This window comes from Orcinus orca, chromosome 21, assembly GCF_937001465.1.
Source record: "Orcinus orca chromosome 21, mOrcOrc1.1, whole genome shotgun sequence".
NCBI lineage: Eukaryota > Metazoa > Chordata > Mammalia > Artiodactyla > Delphinidae > Orcinus > Orcinus orca.
The window spans coordinates 28,903,336-28,925,497 of NC_064579.1; the positions used below are offsets into that span (position 1 = coordinate 28,903,336).

Below are 22,162 nucleotides of genomic sequence, written 5' to 3' on the forward strand. Positions count from 1 at the left end.
ATGTGATGTTTTGATATACGTATGCATTATGAAATGATTACCACAATGAAACTAAAAAAAATGCCTTTTAATAGCTTGTATGCCATTTACCTTAAAAGGCTGTAGTCTCTAAATGAAGCTCAGAGCAAGAAAAGGGAAGGAGAGTCTCCTAGTGGTTCAAGTTCTGTCTTCAGCCTGGGGGCAGGCAGGTCTCCAAAGAGTGGTATTCGGATTGAATCCGTTAAACCACAGCCTTCCATTGTGAATGTCTCATCCACGGAAGTCAAGCCAGAAATACTCTGTCGTGTAGCTGCAGTACTTTAAACCCAGTGTGTGCCACCCAATGGTCTCAAAGCAATTCTGGCTCGTTGGTAGGAAGGGGCATTGCTCACACACCAGGACTCCACTTTTAACCCTGCGTGGATCAAGTGATTGACTTCGTCCTTTTGTTTTGGCACTGATAAGCTTTCTTAATGAAAAACTCTTGAGGAGAAATCTAAACTCATATTACCTGCATCGCACTGTATAGTTTTCTGGGGAAGATATAAGAAATCTCAGTCTGAGTCCCTGGTCTCCAGAACTTTGTCATCTAACTCCGTTTATCTACAGAGAGGTTGGCTTAATGTCTTTTTCTTTGTTCTGTTGTTAAGATATAAATGAGTAGTGGTGTGATCAAAAGATAATCTCTGTGGCTATCTAAAAAGATAGATCTGTAGCTAATTCATAATCTTGAATAACCTGTGATGACAAGATACAGAAACAAAAACGCCCTGAATAAAAAAATACCACTGTTAGGAGTCATTTCGTTTGAAGTCTTTAAAAATGTACTTCCAATTTCTTTAAATAATTTATTATGAAATATTTGAGACAGAGAGAACTACAGAAAGACTCATAAGGAGCACCTGTGTACCCACCACCCAGCTAAAGAAAGGAAGCACGACAGCTGGAGTTGCAGCCTGCTGTGTACACCCCGCCCTGTTGTGCAGCTTCCCCTTCCTAGAAGCCACTGATCCTGAACTCCCTGTGCTCTGTATAGAGATGTAAAGAGTCCCAATCGTGGGACCAAGTTTCCCCATTACTTACAGAATAAAGTTTTCATCTTTAGCTTGGTATTCAGAAGACTGTACGTTCTGGTTCAGATCTCCTCCGGTCCGCCTGCACCCCTCACCGTCTCTAGGTGCAGCCTGGGTGTGCCGGCACCCTGCCAGGTGCACCCTTACTGGCCTCAGATGCTGCTGCTTCCGTTCCTTTGTTACTCTCTTCATGAACATTCCTTCCTTCACCTTCTCTGCTGAAACCGCACCTAATGAATGCTACTACTGCCTGCAGTTGACAGTTCTTTAAAATAGACTGTATTTTCATAATATCTGCATTATGTCTCATCACAGTTATTGTATGCACGCCTGTCTCTTCCACTGCACTGTAGACTCTTTGAAGGACGCCGTACCTTATGAACAGTGTTTCAGATGTTGTGAGCAGTCAGTAAAAACTCAGGAGGATACTGATCATTGCTTTACTTTATGACCATTAACCTGCCCTGCGCTCAACTGCTTTATGGACATGCGCTGTTTATGGTCCCTGAGACTCCTAAGAGAAGTCTAATAGTTGTTAATCATGGGTGGGACTATTCATGACATCGCGTATTTGTCAATTTTTTGACATTGTCATATTTTGTATGTTACAGTAGTACATGTTTTAAAATATCAAAGTAATGTCTCTCTTTATTTTATCTTTTAGATATTGCTGTATGGAGATTTGCCAAAAAACAAAGAAAATATAATATATTTGGCAAATCATCAAAGCACAGGTTTGTATTTCATTTGCGTGAAACAGGTTTCTCTACGCACAGTAGGAAAGTAATTCAAAGTAATGTTCTGATATTTTTAAATGGATTTGTTGTTGTTGGTAAAACATGAATTTTCAATGCAGATATTATATGTGACCTCATATTTTTGTGATTTTAGTTTTTTGGAAAATCAGGAATGTGAAAGCTGTGAATTTTCCTTTTCCCTCTGCTGGGTGTATATAAGCTATTTTCTTTCCTTTTTTTCTCTTTCTTTGAATATTCTTCCTTTTTAAGTTTTGTTCTTGGAAGTGGAATTTGTGGATCATACTGTATAAACATTTTATATTTTTGATTGTTAAGCTGCAGAAAGGTTGTACTGATTTGTGAGTACTCATTTCCTTAAACACAGTATTAATTACTAATGTCTGCAGTTCCTTTTGCTTCTTCAAATGTTTGGGTTTAATTATATCTTGCTCTTCTATCAGAGGAATCACAGAAGACTCTGCTCTCCAGTGTAGCGCAGTATATACGTTAAATTAGCTCAAGGTACTTAAAAAAAACACTTTTTATATTGAAATAATTGTAGATTCACAAGGATTTACAAAAATACTATGTAGAGTCCATTGACTCCACCAAGTTTGTCTCAATGACGGCATCTTATACAGTAACTAAACTAAGAAATTAACAGTGGTTAAGGTACTTTTCAGTTCTCCAAATAATTCAGTCCAAGAAACATCCCACTTCATATTTTTTCAAAGCTGTAACTGCTTTTGATACACACTTCCTAAATTCTATTTTTATTACTTTAAAAAATGTAGTACCCAGAAGTTCAAAGCTAAAAACAAGCTGATGAATGATAACACCTGATTGAGAAATCACTAATGGCTGTGGCTGTCCTTTATCTTCCTCCTGTCAGCTGTGTTTCTTCACGGTTACTTTTATTACTACGTATACCTTCTGGAAGGTAAAGAAAGGTAAAGAAGTTGAGGTGCATCTTTCTCAACTTATCTTGTTACTGATTACACTCAGTTTTCTAGGTCAAGAGCTGATGCTCTGAAGGGTGAATAGGAATTTGATGTATCTGTATTTCCCTGGCTTTATTACCATGACTGCTAAGACTATTTGATTTAATTACATTTGACTTTAGCAAAGCAACCAGCCCTGTGGTCAGGGTCTACTTCTAACTCTGACCTATAAAGCAGCCTGACTTCCTCTTTATTTTGACTGTTTCTCCAGTCATATCGGGCTTTTTACTGCTAACACAGTCTTGCTATTCCTGTTCTGCTGCTGATGGCATATGTCTACCAGGGTTCCAATATCCAAATAAAAAGGATTTGTGGGTCTAGGGCAGGGAGTGGCTCATGATAGCCCAATTTCCTTTATATTGAGCCCCTGGTTAATTTCATTTAGAATTTTCTTTCTGTTTAAAGAATTCTCTCTTAAAATTCCTTGTTCAGGTTCCATGCCAACTTTCCTTTTTCCAGGTTTCAATGGAAATAGTGTTCTGCTAACAGAGCTTTGGTACTAGCACAAACCTGTGGAATAAGTACTCCCTGAACATTCCTGGAGGTGGGAGTAGTAGCAATAAAAATAATAATACAAAAATTATAGCCACTGCTGTCATTTGTCTGCTTACTATGTGTTGGCCTTTATATCCATTACTTCAGAGTGAGGACTTCTGGGAAAACATTTGGAAGGACACAGAGTTTTCACGATTCTGTGTTTGGACCTGGAAGGGTAAAATGGGAAGTGTGAGCTCCTTAGGCAGCCCACGGCTGACGTGAAAACGTTACCTGTCTCATCACAGAGAACCAGTCTGCATTCCCGTCCTCTCACCCAACCTCTGAGTGCCTGGACTTTTAGTACCGGCCCCATACCAGTCCGTCATTCGGGGTTAAGAAGGTTGCTTTTTGAATGCTTTAAAAAATCCATAATTTAGGAACATAACTAGATAGTGACTTTAAATTACTTTAGAATTATAGGCTTCAGTTAGAATATGATAGAAGATACGTAGCCTTTTCCCAGAAAAATGGGCACATAAAACTTTGCCTAGAGTTTGAGGTTCCAGAGGTCCCTAAAGCTTATCCAGGGACATGGCTCGTTGGCCTGCTATGTCTAGGTACCGCTTTTAAAACCCTTTTGAGGTATTAAAAACCACAACCGAGTAATCTGAAAATGTCAGTAGCAGAAAGAACACGTCAAGGACTGCCGTTCAGCTTAGGCTTCCTTGCTCTCCCTCTGCGAGGCCTGCCAGAATACAAGAGTCTTTCCCTGGCCGGGCAGCCAAAGAATTGGCATTTGAATTCGTCCCTCTGGTCCCGTTTTCACTTGATGTGCCCTTGCTGTCTCTGCATTCTTAGTCTCTGTTAACTTATTTATCTCCAGAGTCAGCAAGGCTGCAGTGACCACTATTCCTTCCTCTCGGCCTTCTTTAGCTCTCTGCTTTGGACACTCTGTACCTTTTTAATCTCACGAAGGTTCCCTTTTCTTGGTTTAGGTGACATTTGTCTTGACTAACAACATGTATGGTGAGGTCTGGGCTGTGGAGTCAGACCCCAATTCATAAGCTATTCTGCAATAGGCTGTGTGACTGTGGGCAAATGACTTAGCCTCTCTGAGCCTTATTGGTCAGGTGTGAGTCATGTCTACTGGTCAAGGCTTTTAGGCAGTTTCCATAGGCTAGCTCGTAATCTCACAGAGAGCCCGGCTCACACGGGCAGCGAACAGTAGGGGTGATGATGATGACAGCTAATCCCGAGGGCACGCCGGATCCGTGTTAGGTGAGTGCTCACATGCAGGATCTCCTTCAGACAGCGCTATGCCCTTATGAGTTGGGAGCTGTTGTCACCTGATAACACAGATGAAAAAGCTGTCATCTTCTCTCGCTGCCTCTCCTCACTGCCCTCCCCTCCTCTCTTCCCAGTTAATGGGAACAACGGCTTGGGCCGGATCACCATAGAAGAGTTCTTACGCAGCTGCATTTCTTGATCTCATGCCAGAACACAAAATGTGTGAATAGTTATTATAAAGGTAATACATTAGCATCTCAGCCGTCAGTAACTCAGCTGTAGTCTAGTGTCTCCTATCTGAAACCTAGTTGAGAATTTAAAAAAGTAAAAAAGATAATTGAGTAGCAAAAAATGATGGCACAAAGCTTGTGTCTCTTGACTGCTAAATTAGTTCTTAAAATTTTTCCACTAAATATTTCAGAAATCTAAGGGTATAGCCAGGACAGTCCGTTACAACATGACATACTTTGTAAATTTTACACTTTCTCTTAAAAGTTATTGGAAGATGTATCCTAGCCTACCATATAACCATGTGTGTTTTAATATAAAAATGAATTTTCAAATTCTTCCACATTTTAAAAAATGATTGTTTCAGGAAAAGATACCAAATCTTGTTTTTAGCCTTGTATCCCAAATATGTTCCAGAATATACTGTAGCCTGGAAACCATACGCTAAGTTCTCTGAATTTATTCTGAGTCTGTTTACTTTTACATTAGGTATAGTTATAACATTAGCTTGATTATTTAGTTTCCAAGACATGGTTAGAAAGAAATGTGTTTATCAGTGACTGTTTAATTGATCTGAATTACAGGGAAGGGGATAGGGAGAGGGCTTCTATAGGGAGGTACATACTTTAGAGAAAAGTGATAATTGATAGTTCCGTAGAGTAGGCATCACCAACTGGTAGACACCACTGCTGGGGATCGTCTACTACAGGGGAAAATCTTTGCATCACTCTATTTAAAGGAGCCATAATAGGAATTATAGATGTAATCATTGTACCTCTTAAATCATCAAGAAAGAGTTAATTATGAATGATAAAAAAGATTAAAAAGAAAGATTTATAATAATTGATAAAACATTTTTGCAAAAGGATAATTTTTAATGTTTAACTTGGCTAATATACTTCTTTAGGATATTCTGTCCAGTATGGTGCATTGCCTAAAGAATATCACACAGCTAAGAGTTAATCTTCCTGTAATCCTGTGGAAAACTGTCCCTTTTGGTTGAAATTTTATTGTTACTCCGTTATTTTCTTGGTTTTTATTTCCTACCGGGTTTTTATTAAAAAAAAAAAAATTTCCTCTCGAATTTGCTCCTTTTGTTTTCATCTCCCTGGCCCTGAATACACTTGTGATCCGATGACTGAATCCTTTCACAGATTCTTATTAATTTTTTTTCAAGTATCCCATCTTCCAGTTCATCTGTAGATACGAGAAAAGTCTCCCTCACATTTCATTTTTTTTTTTTTTTTTTTTTGTCGTATGCGGGCCTCTCACTGCTGTGGCCCCTCCCGTTGCGGAGCACAGGCGCCGGACGCGCAGGCCCAGCGGCCATGGCTCACGGGCCCAGCCGCTCCACGGCATGTGGGATCTTCCCGGACCGGGGCACGAACCCGTATCCCCTGTATTGGCAGGCGGACTCTCAACCACTGCGCCACCAGGGAAGCCCTCACATTTCATTTTTATCATTTTCATTCTTATGAAGAAAGAGGGTAGTTGGCAGCCATTTATTTTCAAATCCAGATCTCTCTGGTCCTCCAGACCCTTTACCATTTGCTGGCTTAACTTAATTTTATTTCCTCTTGATCTCTTTAAATCATCTCTTCTGTTTGCCATCTTCTGTACAGTTTGCTGGTCTCCGGTTCTTTGCTTTGGCAGGAAGGCTAGTCCCAAGGAAGGGCTACTTCTGTTCAGAATTTGCTCTGCTTGAAAGATCAATTAACAACCTGTTTCTTCCTATAGGTTTTTTGAGTTCTTTGTTGGCACCTCACTTGTGCCTTCTTATTTTTGTTTTTTTTGAACTTTTAGTCATAACATATCTATGGAATTAGAGTCATTAGCAGCCTGGCTACGTGTCCTTTGATTATGTAAAGAACACATATGTGCCCAGCATAGTTGTAAACTTTGAGAGATCTTTGTTTTGAATTCCATTATAACCTATTATTGTGTCCTGAAAGTCATTGGTCAAGATAAAATGTCCGGGCTTCCCTGGTGGCGCAGTGGTTGGGAGTCCGCCTGCTGATGCAGGGGACACAGGTTCGTGCCCCGGTCCGGGAAGATCCCACATGCCGCGGAGCGGCTGGGCCCGTGAGCCATGGCCGCTGAGCCTGCGCGTCCGGAGCCTGTGCTCCGCAACGGGAGAGGCCACGGCAGTGAGAGGCCCGCGTACCGCAAAAAAAAAAAAAAAAAAAAAAAAGATAAAATGTCCTTGCCTCTTGTTGAACATATTGGTATATACAGAATATTTACTTGCACATGACAGCTTCATTTAGCCATTTTTTTGCTTATAATTTCATGTTTTCTAGACGTCAAGAATGAGAGAAGCCTATTTTATTTTGTTCATGCTGCTTTTGGATTACTCTGATGGTTTGTGACTTTTGCATTTTATCCCTGAGACGAGAAGCTTTTCAGGAACCGTAAAAACAAAAAAAACAAAAACCAACTAAAAAACTCCACAGAATTTATATTTTGCAAATGTCTGAGGTAGTTTTAAAGTAATTTAACAATTCCAACCCTAATATTTTTCAAAGCATATCCTCATACAGTCTTGTGAAGAGGCATTTTGTGTTTCTGTGGAGGGGATGCTGGCGTTCAGCCAGGGCCGCTTATGCACTAATTGATTCTGTCTTTGCAGTTGACTGGATCGTTGCTGATATGTTGGCCATCAGGCAGAACGCTCTCGGACACGTGCGCTATGTGCTGAAAGATGGGCTCAAATGGCTTCCATTGTATGGGTGTTATTTTTCTCAGGTAACTTTCCCATGCTTCTTTCTTTACATATATGTAGCTTATGAAAATTTTAGATTTTAAAATTTTACATACATTTAATATGAATGTATGAGGTTTTTTGGTTTATTTTTATGGGTTTAATAGCTTATTCTAAATTAACATGATTTTGTCTGGCATTTTTAATGGTGTGTGTTTATATATATATATATGGTTACCCAGATTGTTAAATTAAATAGAAAAAAATGCCAATGTACAAAAACCAAATAAATAGAAAAATTTAAAGACCTAGAACTTGATGGACACTTACCTTAAGAAACTAAAAAGTAATTATCTGTAGGATATAAAAAAACAGTGAGCTATATATGTAAAGTGCCTAGCATGAGTGTCAAGTACATAATAAATATTCAATATATGTTACTTTATGCAAATCCTTTAAAATTACATAATAACCATCAGGTCATGGAACTATATAACAGGCTCTTTGATATTCAGAAGGGGATTACTAGCATTTTTCTATGCCTTTTCTGAATATATTATTTGATATGTAATTTTCTAAATATTAAGAATGAAATTTGTATGGAAGACAGACTTGTTAATAAGACTTTAATAATCGATTAAAGAAGAAAAGCTAAAGTTATGGTGAGCTCTGAAAATATATAAATCTGAAAGTCATCCGCTGGACACAAGACAGTGGTACCACCGATCCGTGCTGCCCCAAGTCCCATGATCAGTGACCCTGTGGTGTTGGAGGTTAGTGTACTTACTGCCCGTCTCCTTTCCTCTTTTCCTGAGTCTTTTAAAGGGAAATAAAATTCATATATATTTTGACAAAAAGTATTTTAAACTACTGGGTGCATGTATAAACGGGAATAGATTAATAAGTAGTGGAATTTATGCCACGAAGTAAAATTTTCTTTTAAAAGGATTTTTTTTTTACAGTTTGTATGAAACAGAAATAATGCTATTCAAAAATAGTTATTTACAAGCAAAATACGAGGAAACAGACTCTCCAGTTTTATATTTCTTATAATTATTGTATTTATAAAATATTAAGTATTTTATATGTGTAGAAAAATGCATATTAATATATAGACATTCAGAAAACTAAATATTTCCAAACTGCCAACTTGTGAGCATTATAAGGTGCAGATTAACTGTAGCATTCAGAACAGAGATCTCTTTGCTCCCTCATCCCAACCAAAAGCAGGTGTTTTGGGAACCTTACTGTTGGGTTAAATTAAAAAATAAATAAATAAAAAGGGCAATAGCGAGCTTTTGCTCATTTAAGCCCTGTGAGTATAACTAGAGATATGTATGACAGCTGTGATTGACCTCCACTCTCTTTCCTCCACTCTGCTTTCGTTTCTGGCTATCTTTATTATAACACATCAATTTTCTTTATATCACACACGTATACATATTTTGCTTCCTCACTAATCAGGGAGTTCCTAAGGAAAGATACCTGGTCTTCACTTCCGTGGCTTCCATATACCTGGGAAAGAACTCAGATGTTTTTTAATTAAAATAGACTTTAAGGGACTTCCCTGGTGGCGCAGTGGTTGGGAATCCGCCTGCCAGTGCAGGGGACATGGGTTTGATCTCTGGTCTGGGAAGATCCCACATGCCGCGGAGCAACTAAGCCCGTGCGCCACAACTACTGAGCCCACGAGCCACAACTACTGAAGCCTGTGCACCTAGAGCCTGTGCTCCGCAACAAGAGAAGGCACTGCAATGAGAAGCCTGCGTACCACAGCGAAGAGTAGCCCCCGCTCACCGCAACTAGAGAAAGCCTGCATGCAGCAATGAAGACCCAACACAGCCAAAAATAAATAAATATATATATATATTAAAAAAAAGAACAAAAGATGCTCCTAGTTCTCTAAAAAAAAAAAAACTTCAATAAGCAAATTAAATGACTGGGAAGAAATAGTATGTGAAGAATAGACGTCATGGCATTGAAAGCTTGGGAAAGTTTCACACTGCAATATATGCATTCTTTGGCTTTAATTCTAAAGAGTTAGTGAAGAATGAATTTATTCTCATTAGTCCTCTTAGTTTGGGTAAATAGTGACATACATTCTGTAGAGCATTTTGAGTTTCTTCTCCGTACTCAGGCAAGCCAGTTCATATGTGGAAGGAACCATGACCAGAATCTAAGACCATCCTTCCTCTCCTCTTTATCCTATCCCCTCCTTGCTTCTCTTTATTTCCTTTGACTCATATTCTTGATTAAGACAAAATCAAATTCATCCAGTCGGTTAATTTTACAGATGCGTTCAAATTAGTAGAAAGGAGTACAAAAAAATAGCTGACCTGATGCAAAGTTTCAATGAAGTGCACTTATGAGGTTTAATTAAGGTTACCTTAATTTTTATGAAGGTGCCTGTATTAGCCTGCTAGGGCTCTCATAATAAAGTATCACACTTTGTGGCTTAAACAACAGAAATTTATTTGCTCACAGTTCTGGAGGCTGGAAGTCCAAGATCAAGTCCTGGTGTCAGCAGGGTTGGTTTCTCTTGAGGTCTCTTTCTTTGGCTTGTAGACAGCTGCCTTCTCCCTGTGTCTCTCCTTTGCATGCACTTGTCTGTGTCCTAATCTCTCCTTATAAGGCTCCATTCCTGTTGGATCAGGGCCCACTCTTATGACCTCATTTATTTTCCTAAAAGCCCCATCTCCAAATACAGTCACATTGGGGGTTAGGGCTTTAACATAAGAATCTCGGGGGGGAGAACAGAATTCGGTCAATGACAGTACGACATAAATATGTAGCAGGGTCAGTTTCTAAAATTTCGAAGATAGTATTTGTTGAAAGGAGAATTTTTAGTTATTCCATAATAAGTCATTGGAGAAATTGAGAGCTAAGATCCATCTGATTGAATTTTTGATTTTAAAAAAATGTATTTTTAAGAAAGAAAGCATTTTTAACTGCCAAGAGAACTAAATATTCATGTGTTTTCCAGTAAAATGTCGCACACAGTTTTATTTGAATTGTATTAAAAACGTAGGAGAATTTTCAGCTAGTGTTCTCTAGATGCTAACAGATGAATGTATTAAATATAATTTAATTCCTAAAATGTAATTTTATTCTTCACTCTTTGGGAATAAAGTTAACCCTTTTGATGACTGGCCGTTGGATATTTTAATAGTAAATACGTTTTTCCCCTCTTTTTTTTCCTTTTTTTTCTTTTTTATGTGGCAGCATGGAGGGATCTATGTAAAGAGAAGTGCCAAATTCAATGAAAAGGAGATGAGAAAAAAGCTGCAGAGCTACATCAATGCAGGAGCTCCAGTAAGATTACGCTCATTTTCATTAATTTTCTTATCATCTCTCATTCTTTAACTTAAACATTAAATTAGCATTTAAGAATTGTTTTGAAAATATAGTATCCTGTGTGTAATAAATAATTCAGAGTTTTCAAGGCAACAAAAACCCTCTAAATATAGGTAAGCAGTTATTTTTGGCCACCAGAAAGATTGCAGCAGGCGATTGGATCCTTTGCTGGTAGTTGTCAGTATTGACCTTAAAGAGGAGTAACAACATTTGCTGTCTTCAGTCTATAAATAGAAAACAGAACTGCGCTTGTAACCTTAGCTTCAGGCACTTCAGAGCTCCTCCAACTCCGCTTCTTCAGTCACATGGAGTTTTAGAACAGCTGTTTTCTGTCGGTATAAATTTGGATTTCTTGTATCTGTTGAGTTATTTGAAAAGTCAGGAAAAGTATGAACATCTACAAATGAAGAATCATTGAGTGTAAATGTTACTTATAAAACCTTGCTCCGCCCAGAAGGAATCTCAATATTCTCTTTGAAGAATGCCGATTGCTGCCCTATAGCTTTTCCCCGGCGCTCTCCGAGGACAGAGCACCATGACTGCAGTGACCTCCTGAGCTTTATTCCCCAGTGCATGGCATGCTTTTCTGTCCTGGTGCTCAGGGGCTTAGCTCCCAGTTACCAGTTCTTTTCTTCTTTCTTCTTTCCTTCCCGCTCTCCTCCTCCCCGCCCAGTTGCCCCCTCTCTCCACCTTCCGCGTCTTCTCTTCTTGCTCATGGTGCCTTCTTTCCTTGTGTGCTTGGTGATCTTTGTCTGCTCCTGATTGTACCTGGAAAATTATTTGCAGAAATCAGCTCAAGCGTAAGATGAAACTGCCTTCCCCCAGAGAACGGTGGCATTTGTTTTAGCTGGGCCCCTCGACTCCCGTCCGGGCCCGCCCAGACCAAACGCTGAGCTTGAGGCTGACTGGACCACCCAGGTGACGTAACCAAGGTGGCAAGTGCACGTGAGGCCTGGATTGCCTGCTTTACTTTTGCACCAGGAGTGAAGCCTGTGGCATTCCCTCCACTTCTGGTTCACTCTCACTGTTTCCAACAGGAGGTCTGTGGCCTTCGATTTCGGTTCCCCTCACCTTTTGAATCTCTTAGAACGAAAGTTCTTTTCTGGGCTTACTTCTGCCTTACTGTGTTTGCTTTAATCTTGGTCTTACCATCTTGTCAGCTCTTGGATACTTTTAAGATGATGTTATATCCAGCTTTTTAAGTTGTTTTCAGTAGGAAAGTCAGTTCAAATAACCTAATCTTGGGCCACCGGAGAACTTTTCTGTTTTTCAAGGGCAAGAGTCTAGTGTTTTGATGTTCATGCAGTGATGCTGAATGGCAGGCTCGTGAGGCAGTGCTGTGAGCCGCTGTCACTTCAGGTCACTACAGGTCTGAGGCCGGTTTCTTAGAGTCTGGATGAATCGTCTTTTTTTTTTTTTTTTTTGCGGTACGCGGGCCTCTCACTGTTGTGGCCTCTCCTGTTGCGGAGCACAGGCTCCGGACGCGCAGGCTCAGAGGCCATGGCTCACAGGCCCAGCCGCTCCGCGGTATGTGGGATCTTCCCGGACCGGGGCACGAACCCGTGTCCCCTGCATCGGCAGGCGGACTCTCAACCACTGCACCACCAGGGAAGCCCTTCATTTTTTAATATTAAAGGCTATGAAACATACATAATCTCAGACTCTTCATTATGCTCTTCTGTTTCTGAAAGTTAATCACATAATTGACAGGGTGGAATATATTTATCAAGTCAACTTCCATATGGCTTAATTTTCCTCAAAGAAATCTATGGTTAATCATTAAATCAGCTCTTATTATTCACTACTAGTATTATTTGAGAGACTGCAGAATTTTGTTTCCAAAAATATGTCTGAATTATCAATTACTAAGAAATACATCTTCTCAATAAATATTGCTGAGACAATATTTTTATAAGGTACTTATCAGTTGGGGGTGCAAACGAAACATTTATGACAAAAATAACTACTTCATCTATAGAAGTCACTTAGTCAGCATTGGAGCCATGCAGTTTACAGCACAAATATGGAATCTTGTGCTTTGTTTCTTCCCAAGTTTAACTCAAGTTCCTTTTCAAATGTGAGGCAACCTAGTGCATAAGAGTATTGGCTTTGATATCAGATTTGAGTTTAAATTCCAGATCTGCCATTTAAACTTTGTTACTTTGTACATCACTTAACTTCTCTAAGCTTTAGTTTCCTTATATGGTAAATTTGTTAATATTTACTTAATTTGGTAGATAAGATTAAATAACATGTTTGAAAATTATGCTTATTGTATTTTCCTATTGCTGCTGTAACAAAGTACCACAAACTTACCAGCTTAAAATAACACAAATATTGGATATAACAGCAAAAGCACAGATAACAAAAACAAAGATAAACAAATGGGACTACATCAAACTAAAAAGTTTCTGCACAGCAAAGGAAATAATCAACAAAATGAAAAAGCAGCCTACAGAATGGGAGAGAATACTTGCAAACCACATATCCTATCCAATAAGGTGTTAATTTCCAAAATATTTGAGGAACTCATGCAACTCACTAGCAAAAAAACAAATAACTCAATTGAAAATGGGCAAGGGACTTGAAAAGACATTTCTCCAAAGAAGACATACAAATAGCCAACAGGTGCATGAAAGGTGCTCAGCATCGCTTATCATCAGGAAAATGCCAGTCACAACCACAGTGAGTTATCACCTCACACCTGTTAGGATGGCTGTTATCACAAAGTCAGAAGATGGAAGTGTTTGTAAAGATATAGAAAAGTTAGCCAATGTTGGTGGGAATATAAGAATTCCATAGTGGTACAGCCATTATGGAAAACAGAATGGAGGTACCTCAAAAGATTAAAAGAAGAACTACCGTATGATCGAGCAATCCCACTCCTGGGTATATATCCAAAAAAATAAAATTACTATCTTGAGGAGACATCTGCATTCCCATGTTCATTCACAGCAGCCAAGATATGGAAACAACCTAAGTGTGCGTTGACAGATGAATAGATAAAGAAAATGTGGTGTACACAGACACACACACACAAAATGGAATTTTTTCAGCCTTAAAAAAGAAGGAAATCCTGTTCTTTGCAACAACATGGATGAACCTCAAGGGCATTATGCTAAGTGAAATACGCTTGACACAGAAAGACAAACACTGCATGGTCTCACTTATATGTGGAATCTAAAAAGGCTGAATTCATAGAACCAGAGGGTAGAGTGGTAGTTCCCAGGGCTGGGAGTTGGGGGAAATGGGGAGATTCAGTTACAAGATGAATAAATTCTGGAGATGTAGTGTACAGTATGGTGACTATACTTAATACTAACATATTGCGTACTTGAAATTTGCTGAAAGAGTAGATTTTAAGTGTTCTACCATAAAAAGAATACGGTAACTATGTGCTGTACACGTATAGTAAGGCATCGCATTGTACACCTTAAATATATACAGTTTTTATTTGTCAATTATACCTCAATAAAGCCAGAAAACAAAATAATACTAATTTATTATCTAAATCATTCTGGAGGCCAGCAGTTCAAAATGGGTCTCACTGGACTAAAGTCAAGGTGGCAGTGCACTGAGGTCCTTAGGGAGATTCCGAGGGAGAATCCATTCTCTTGCCTTTTCCAGTTTCTGGAGGTTTACTGCCCTCCTAGCTCACGACTTCTTTCTGTCTGCAAGGCCAGCAGTGGCCGGTCTGTCTCCTTCGTGCTGGCCGTGTCTGTGGTTCTGACTCTTCTGCCTCCCTCTTTCCTGTCCTTGTGATCACGTGATCGCATTGCCCCCACTCCCCCACCTGGCATTCTACGATCAGCCCTTACCCTGAGGTCCAGTGGCTGGTAGTCTTAAATCCCCCTTTGCTGTAACCTGCCCTATTCACAGGTTCCGAGCATTAGGAGGTGGACGTTTGGGGGAGGGGCCGTTATTCTGCCTGCCACGCCCGTGTGCATCTGTGTGATTTTATCACTTTTCTGATCATACATAGGGCACTTGCATAATTAAATAATATACTCTTTGAGGAAAGAGATACTTTGTATCTTCCACATTTTTGTATTCTTTCCTCTGTAAATGTGCAATGGAATTTTTAATGGGTTGAATGTTTCTGATTATAAATGTAGAAAACTTTGTAAAGAAGTTATACTGTGCTAGATTGGTTTAATTTGGGAGACAGAAGGCAGAGAGGAACCATCTTATTTATATTCTGTGCATCTCAGTATGAAATAGCTTTTTATTTAAAGAGAAAGCAAGTAATTAAAAGATGTCTAGCTAATCAAAACTTATTACGTTCTGAGATATTATTTCTGTATAAATGCGCCTGCTTTGGAACTCTTCAGTAAACTAGTAGAATTTTTAAAAACCAGCGGGAGAGGAAACAATATGTTTGAAGAGCTGCCACACAGGGCTTGATATTCTCACATATTTCCTTTAATCCTCACAGCAACCCTGAGTCTTCATTTGGGAGTGAGAAACTGAGGTTCACTTAAAAAGTAAATTAACTTTTCCTAAGCATGGAGAAAAGGCTGTTTTTAGTAGAAAATCATCAGTTCAATAGTTGGTTACAATTTGAATATATTTTAAACTCTTAAATAGCTCTTTTCTTTTCGAGTAGACTGTTAATGTGAAATATAGCCTGCTAATTTTCCGGTAGGGGCCAAAGTGCGTGTGTTTAAAGTGGTATGTCACATCTTGAATATAGATTTTTCTTATGTGGAAGGTCATCACTAAAGAAAAACAGACTCTGGTTCCTTCCAAATGAAAATTTAGCAGAATAAAAGAGTTATATGAACAGTAGCAAAAATCTTTTGCATAATTTGATTGGTTTGTGACAGTTTGTCAGTTTTTTCCTGTCCTCATTGCTTCCCTGTCCTTGAGCAGGGATTTCACTTATATTTTCCTTAATTGAGAAGCAGGTCCAGAAATGTCAGTCCCTGTGGCCATTCTTCTCTTGCCCTAGTGCTCTACTTTTAGTCCCTCCACTTCCTCTGCTGTCACCTTCTCTATTTCCAGGGGAACTAAAGAAGGGAGCAGCCTTTTGGTCAGCAATTTGAAAGCCGTAGCAAGGAAGTTATCAGATGAGAACACCTCTGTTGTCCTGGGCTCTCATTCCTGAGAGAAGCAGAACTGCTTTGTCTCATGGCCTTTGGAGGGAGTTATTGAGAAGGCAACACACCAAGCTGGTGGCAGGGAAGGCAGGTCCCCTCGGTCAGGGTGATTAGCTACTCGTGTCACGTTGTTCTTCTTCCCACCAGATGCACCATCGCAGATTTCTAAAGCAGATCTGTTTTCACTGTAACAGCAAATTGCAACGTTATTTTGCACCAGGCACCGTACTGAGTAGACTATATGACTTACCACCTTTTTTTTTTTTTTTCTTAAGAAGCGATATGAGTTTAATTACTCTGGAAACAGTCACCCCCCAAATGATGCCTGAACCTGAAAGGTACATAAAAATGACCAAAAATATCTTAAAATAATAGAGCTGAAGGTTAATTGTCGTTTTTCCCTCAGAGCAAGTGTGTGTTCAGCTGGACAGTAAATTACAAACCATGTCAAACCATGTTAAGGCAGATGATAAATCTGGTTGCATTTGTTATGACTCCCGGGCAAGAGACCTTGTGGGAGCGGGGCGTTCTTCCTCCCAGCTGTGTGGTCAGTCGGCCCAGGACGGGGCAGCCCTGGAGGCAGCAGGTGGAGACCAGGCCCTGCCTGTCTGGCCACTGCTCATCCTGCTGACCCTCTGTGACTGAAGTGGACACAGCGCCCTGGCCCTTGTTGACATCACTGATGCACACCCACTGCCCGTCGACCGACTCCTTCCACAGGGTCACCCTGTTGTCTCCCCTTGAGGCGGCCAGGATGTTGGCTGTGATGGGCTGGCTCCCGTGCCATACAACATCACTGAACTTGTGCAGCAGTTTGGGGGACCACGCACTGCCCGAGGCACCATCACAGGCCCAGATGAACACTGGACCATCCTGGGAGCAGCTGGCAATGGTGCTGGTGGGCAGGCCGATGGAGGGGGCCCAGGCCACATCTCAAACCCAGTCAGTGTGCGCTTCCAACTTCTGCCCTTCCTTCCACTGCCACCCTCCTCCTCCGTCCACGGTTTGATGAGGTTGTCACAGCCAGCTAATGCAAACTTCTTGATGTAGTTGGGCTTCTGCCCAGATGGCTGGTCTGTGAGGCTTCCAGGTCTGACAGCAGGGGCCCAGCAGACGGCATTGCAGCCAATAGTGTGAGCACTGTTGGTCTTCTTCACTTCCCACCGGCCCAACCTGGTGTAAGTCAGCAGAGAAATGGCCCCATCCGAGCTCCCACAGGCTAGGATCGGGCCGTAGTCATGGGGGGCCCAGCACACAGAGTTTACTGAGGAGTCGTGTCCCGTGAGCTCATGCGTCTTCTCCCAGGTGCCATTTTCCTCTTTCCGGTCGTAGGAGCAGGATGCCAGGACATTGCCATGCATGGGGTGGGCCCAGGCCACTCGCCACACAGGACCCTCATGACGCCTGAGGTCGGCGACGAGGATCTTTCCTCCGCTGAGCACGTCGAAGGTCTTGACGGGCCTGTCGTCAGATGAGCAGGTTGCCCGGCGGGTGCCGCGGTGGTCCGCCTGGGCATCTCGCTGCAGAGGGAGGGCTGCTCCGGAAGCCTGCGGAAATCACGCCCTCATGGGGCGTGTCCGCAGTGGTAATGACTGACGCCACGGTCACGGCAGCTCCAGGCCTTGGACATGGCAGGTCCCGGCGGCGCGTCGACTTACCACCTTCTGTCGTTGTAACATCCCAGTGAGGCGTAGGTGCCACTGTTGCTTCATTTTATAGATGAGGAAACTTAGGTGCAGAGAGGAGGAGGCCATCCAGGGCCGCAGGGCCTGTGAGGGGAGAGTCGGGATTGAAGTCAGTTATTCATACTGCTCTGTGCTTTCTCTAGTGACAGTCTTTGTAAATACAATTTCCCATAGAAGACCACCTACTCTGTGGCGTAATGGCCATAAAATAGCTTTATTTATTGTTTAGCCAGTGACCTTAATAATTTAATAATAATTCATTGTGTGACTGTCATATTTTACTTTTTTAATGTAACTTTTATTCTGTGTAATGATTAGTTTCTTTTAAAGTTTGGAACCCATTCGCTGACTTGTGAAAGATAGTAATGGGCTTTGGCCTGTTTATTTGTTTATTGAGATGTAATTCACATACTGTGAAATTCACCATCCTAAAGCATGTCATTCAGTGGTTTTCCACGTATTGGCCAAGTTGTGCAGCCGTCACCACTATGTAATTCCAGAACATCTTCATCACCCCAAGGAGCCTGTGCCTCTTAGCAGTCGCTCCCTGCTTGCTCCTCTTCCCATCCTGCGCCTAGAAAATCTGTACAACTTGTGTGGTCTAATTTTGCTTCATGCCATTCTTCCACTTCCACATTGAGTTACATTGGCTTTTTCTTAGTCCTGCAGCGCCCCAGCTCTTCCCCACCTGAGAGTCTGCACACAGTGCGTCTTCTGTCTGGTGGCTCCCTCGCTCTCTTTTACTGAAGTACTGTTGGTGAGGTGTGATTGACGTGCAGTAGGCTGCAGACGGTTACTGTGCAGAATTTGATGAGTTTTGGTGTCTGTATACAAACCATTGCCACAGTCGAGATACTGCCCATATCCACAAGCCCCAAAGGTGTCCTTGTGCCTCTTTGTGCCTGTTCCGTCTCAAGGCAGTCACTGAGCTGCTTTCTGTCACTATGGATTAGTTTGTACTTTTTAGAATTTTATATAAATGGAATCATACAGTTTGTACTCTTTGTTTGGGAGTGAGTTTGGCTTCTTCCACTTAGCATAATCATTTTGAGATTCCTCCAGTCATTGTATGTATCAATAGCTTGTTTCTTTTTACCGCTGCTGAGCAGCCTTGAATAGAACTGGTGAGGGTGGGCGTCCTTGCCTTGTTCCTTGTCTGCTGGGGAAAGCACCTGTTCTTTTATCATTCTTTAGGCCTTAGACCCATCATCCATTCTAGTTTCCCTCGTGTCATTTTCTTTCATATCACCTTGTTCTTTTTCTTCGTAGTCACATAGTGTGTAATTATATATTTGTATTTGTTTAGTGTACTTTTTTCTCACTTGTCTCCAAAGACCATATTGTTTTGTTACTCTGTATATAGCACCTGGCACATAATAGGTGTACAAGAAATATTTCTTGAATGAACCCTGCATGAATAGTTCTTTCTTACTTTCTTGCTAACCGTCAGTGTTTTGTTGTGTTTTTTTTTTGCGGTACGCGGGCCTCTCACTGCTGTGGCCTGTCCTGCTGCGGAGCACAGGCTCCAGACGCGCAGGCTCAGCGGCCATGGCTCACGGGCCCAGCCGCTCCACGGCATGTGGGATCTTCCCGGACCGGGGCACGAACCCGTGTCCCCTGCATCAGCAGGCGGACTCTCAACCACTGCGCCACCAGGGAAGCCCCCGTCAGTGTTTTTTAAGTAAAACATCTGAGAGACAGAAAATAATACCACATGAGTTATTAACCATTCCAATCATGAATTGTTTTATTTATAAATGATTGAGTGAAAAGCTAATAACCTTCACTAATTGCTTTCATGGCTTTGAATACAAACTTCACTAATTTAAAATGTTTTCTCATGAGAATGAATTTGTGGTTTTGGGAACTAATTTTAGTATTTTTCTTCTGGCTCCTGGAACATCATAAGGAATTCTTAATTAAAAAAATTTTTTTACCCAGTTTTCTACATTTTTTGACCACTCTGAGAAGATAACCAAACACAACCTATTAATTTCTAAGTTAGGCAAAGATAGTAGCTTCTAAAAATTATATATGCAGATGGATAAAAAGCTTCTGCATTTGCATGGAAGTTGAAAACACAAAATTGCAGAGCCACCATTATACCAGCTTTTCAGGTTAAACTTTGGAAGAGAATGATCATATGTTTATCTAATGAAAAAATTCAGATTTTCACATAGGTTCATTTATATCTTTGTGAAAATCATAGATCATTCAGATAAAAGAATATTTCTGTGCTGGACATCTAGGTAGATGGTCTTACCTGGGATCTGGTAAGGATGGATAAAATGAGCATACTTTTCTCTCATGAGCTCCTTAAGTTTAGACTAATTGATTACTTAGTAAACATCCAGCTTGATTTATAACTCATTTATAATTGCATTGTTTTAATTTATGAGGCCACTTGTAAATTGAGTCATTTAAATGCATTAAGGGAGTCTTATAAAATAAGAATACTGTGTGAATCTTTTGAAATATGAACATCTATTACCTTTTATATTGTGGAAATTTATATAGTTATGTATATAACTATATATCTCATCCCTCAAATGAGATGTACTTAGGGACCCTGATGTCTAAAATTTACACGTTTTCTTTTTATTTATTTATTCATTTTATTTATTTATTTTGGCTGCTCTGGGTCTTCGTTGCCACGTGTGGGCTTTTCTCTAGTTGCGGCGAGCAGGGGCTACTCTTCGTTGCGGTGTGCAAGCTTCTCATCGCGGTGGCTTCTCTTGTTGCAGAGCACGGGCTCTAGGCGCATGGGCTTCAGTAGTTGTGGCGCATGGGCTCAGTAGTTGTTGCTCGTGGGCTCTAGAGCGCAGGCTCAGTAGTTGTGGCGCACGGGCTTAGTTGCTCCGCAGCATGTGGGATCTTCCTGGACCAGGGCTTGAACCCATGTCCCATGCATTGGCAGGCGGATTCTTAACCACTGCGCCACCAGGGAAGCCCTAAAATGTACACCTTTTCAAAAGTCATTTTGCAGAATCTTAGGGGGAAGAAAACCTCTTTCGTTGATGAATTGAGGCTTTGTATGAGTCATTTATGGCCAGTTTTTAAATTAGTGAATATTTGCATGTAATTAGAAATGTTGGATTCTTAATGACTGACCTACAAATGAATGTAGGACTGTATTTCACATATAGTCTATGTTAATATTAAGACTTAATTGAATTTGTGCATTTTGGTTGTTCTGCTTGAAATGAAGGTCATAGGTAATTGAATATACTTTTTTTTTCCCCACCATGGGAAATACTCTTAGAATTAATAGGGTTAGCATTGATAAGTTAACAGCAACAATAAAAACACTCACATAAAACAAACCAAATTTTCTTTATGGCTTCACAGATGTATCTTGTGATTTTTCCAGAGGGAACAAGGTATAATCCAGAACTAACAAAGGTCATTTCAGCTAGTCAGACGTTTGCTGCTCAAGAAGGTAAGTAAAACATTACCTGTATTTGAAAATAAAAATTTTAAAGATAATGACATTTTAAATTTTTGTTCCTAGAGAAGATATTTATGTTTTACGACAGATGAAATGAATGAATGTTTTTATTCCTTGAATGAATGTCTGTATTATTTCTTAGGAAATGAAGTTTCTTCTCATTAATTCATATGTATGTTATTCCATATGTCTGAGAGATTAAATTCAAGTGCTTCCTACAGTACGTATTTTGGTGCCGTGGATTTAGGCAAAATCTATCTGGGCACGTGATTATTTAGATGGAACCTTTTTCTGCAGTCTGGGTTCTGTGTGATGGACAGAGTTTCTATTTTGTAGGTTGACAGACCTAGATTGGAATCCAGATTCTGACATTTATTAGCAGTGTGGCTGCAAGCTGCCTGATGTGACTGAGCATGAGTTTGCTCGTCTCTTAAAAAAGATCTGTGGATTCTGCATCCATGGATTCAATCAACCACAGATGGAAAATATCTGAAATACATTTTTTTCAGGAAGTTCCAAAAAGCAAAACTTGAAATTGCCATGCTGGCAACTATTTACAAAGCATTTACGTTGCACTTACAACTATTTACGTAGCATTTGTGTTGTATCGGTTATTAGAAGAAATCCAGAGCTGATTTAAAGCATACAGGAGGATATGTGCAAATACTAGGCCGTTTTATAGAAGGGGCTTGAGCATCTGTGGATTTTGGTATCCAAGTGGTGGAGTTGGGATTGGGGCTAGTCTTAGAAGCAATCCCCTGTGGATACCAAGGGGTATGCCTCAGTCTGTGTAAGAATTAAAGTAGAAGATATGTGAAGTTCCTACTGGAGAATATTACACACAGTTAGTTCACAGTCTTAAAAGCTATTAATGTCCCCAATAATGAGAATGTTCTTAACATCATATTTTAGAAAATTGGATAACTGATACACCAATAAGCTATACAATTTAACCAAATTGGCTGTGTTCTCAAAGTTGTCTCTAAAGATTGACCGTGGATTAGCATGTGGTCTGCCTCCTTTGATCAGCAGCGCTACCTGAACAGATGCCTTGTTGCAACGCTCTGCCAGGGCCTCTGAGGTTATGAGAGCC

General features: G+C 40.5%; 2 protein-coding genes across 6 annotated transcripts in view; one reads left to right on the plus strand and one right to left on the minus strand.

Moving 5' to 3' along the window:
- AGPAT5 (1-acylglycerol-3-phosphate O-acyltransferase 5) overlaps positions 1–22,162 on the plus strand; it is a 63,100-nt gene that overhangs the window by 16,213 nt on the left and 24,725 nt on the right. For 3 of the 5 annotated variants that reach the window (XM_033407788.2, XM_033407790.2, XM_004280913.3), the window contains 4 exons: positions 1,717–1,786; positions 7,412–7,527; positions 10,706–10,795; positions 20,970–21,060. In XM_033407788.2, coding sequence (XP_033263679.1) covers positions 1,717–1,786; positions 7,412–7,527; positions 10,706–10,795; positions 20,970–21,060 — 367 coding nt within the window. The remainder of the gene's footprint in view (positions 1–1,716; positions 1,787–7,411; positions 7,528–10,705; positions 10,796–20,969; positions 21,061–22,162) is intronic. The other 2 variants (XM_033407789.2, XM_033407791.2) reach the window with 1 other exon arrangement.
- On the minus strand, positions 16,384–18,484 carry LOC105748581 (protein SEC13 homolog). Its single transcript, XM_033407786.1, is given in 4 exon segments — positions 16,384–16,916; positions 16,919–17,483; positions 17,595–17,705; positions 18,458–18,484. Coding segments are annotated over 4 exon segments (1,236 nt in total).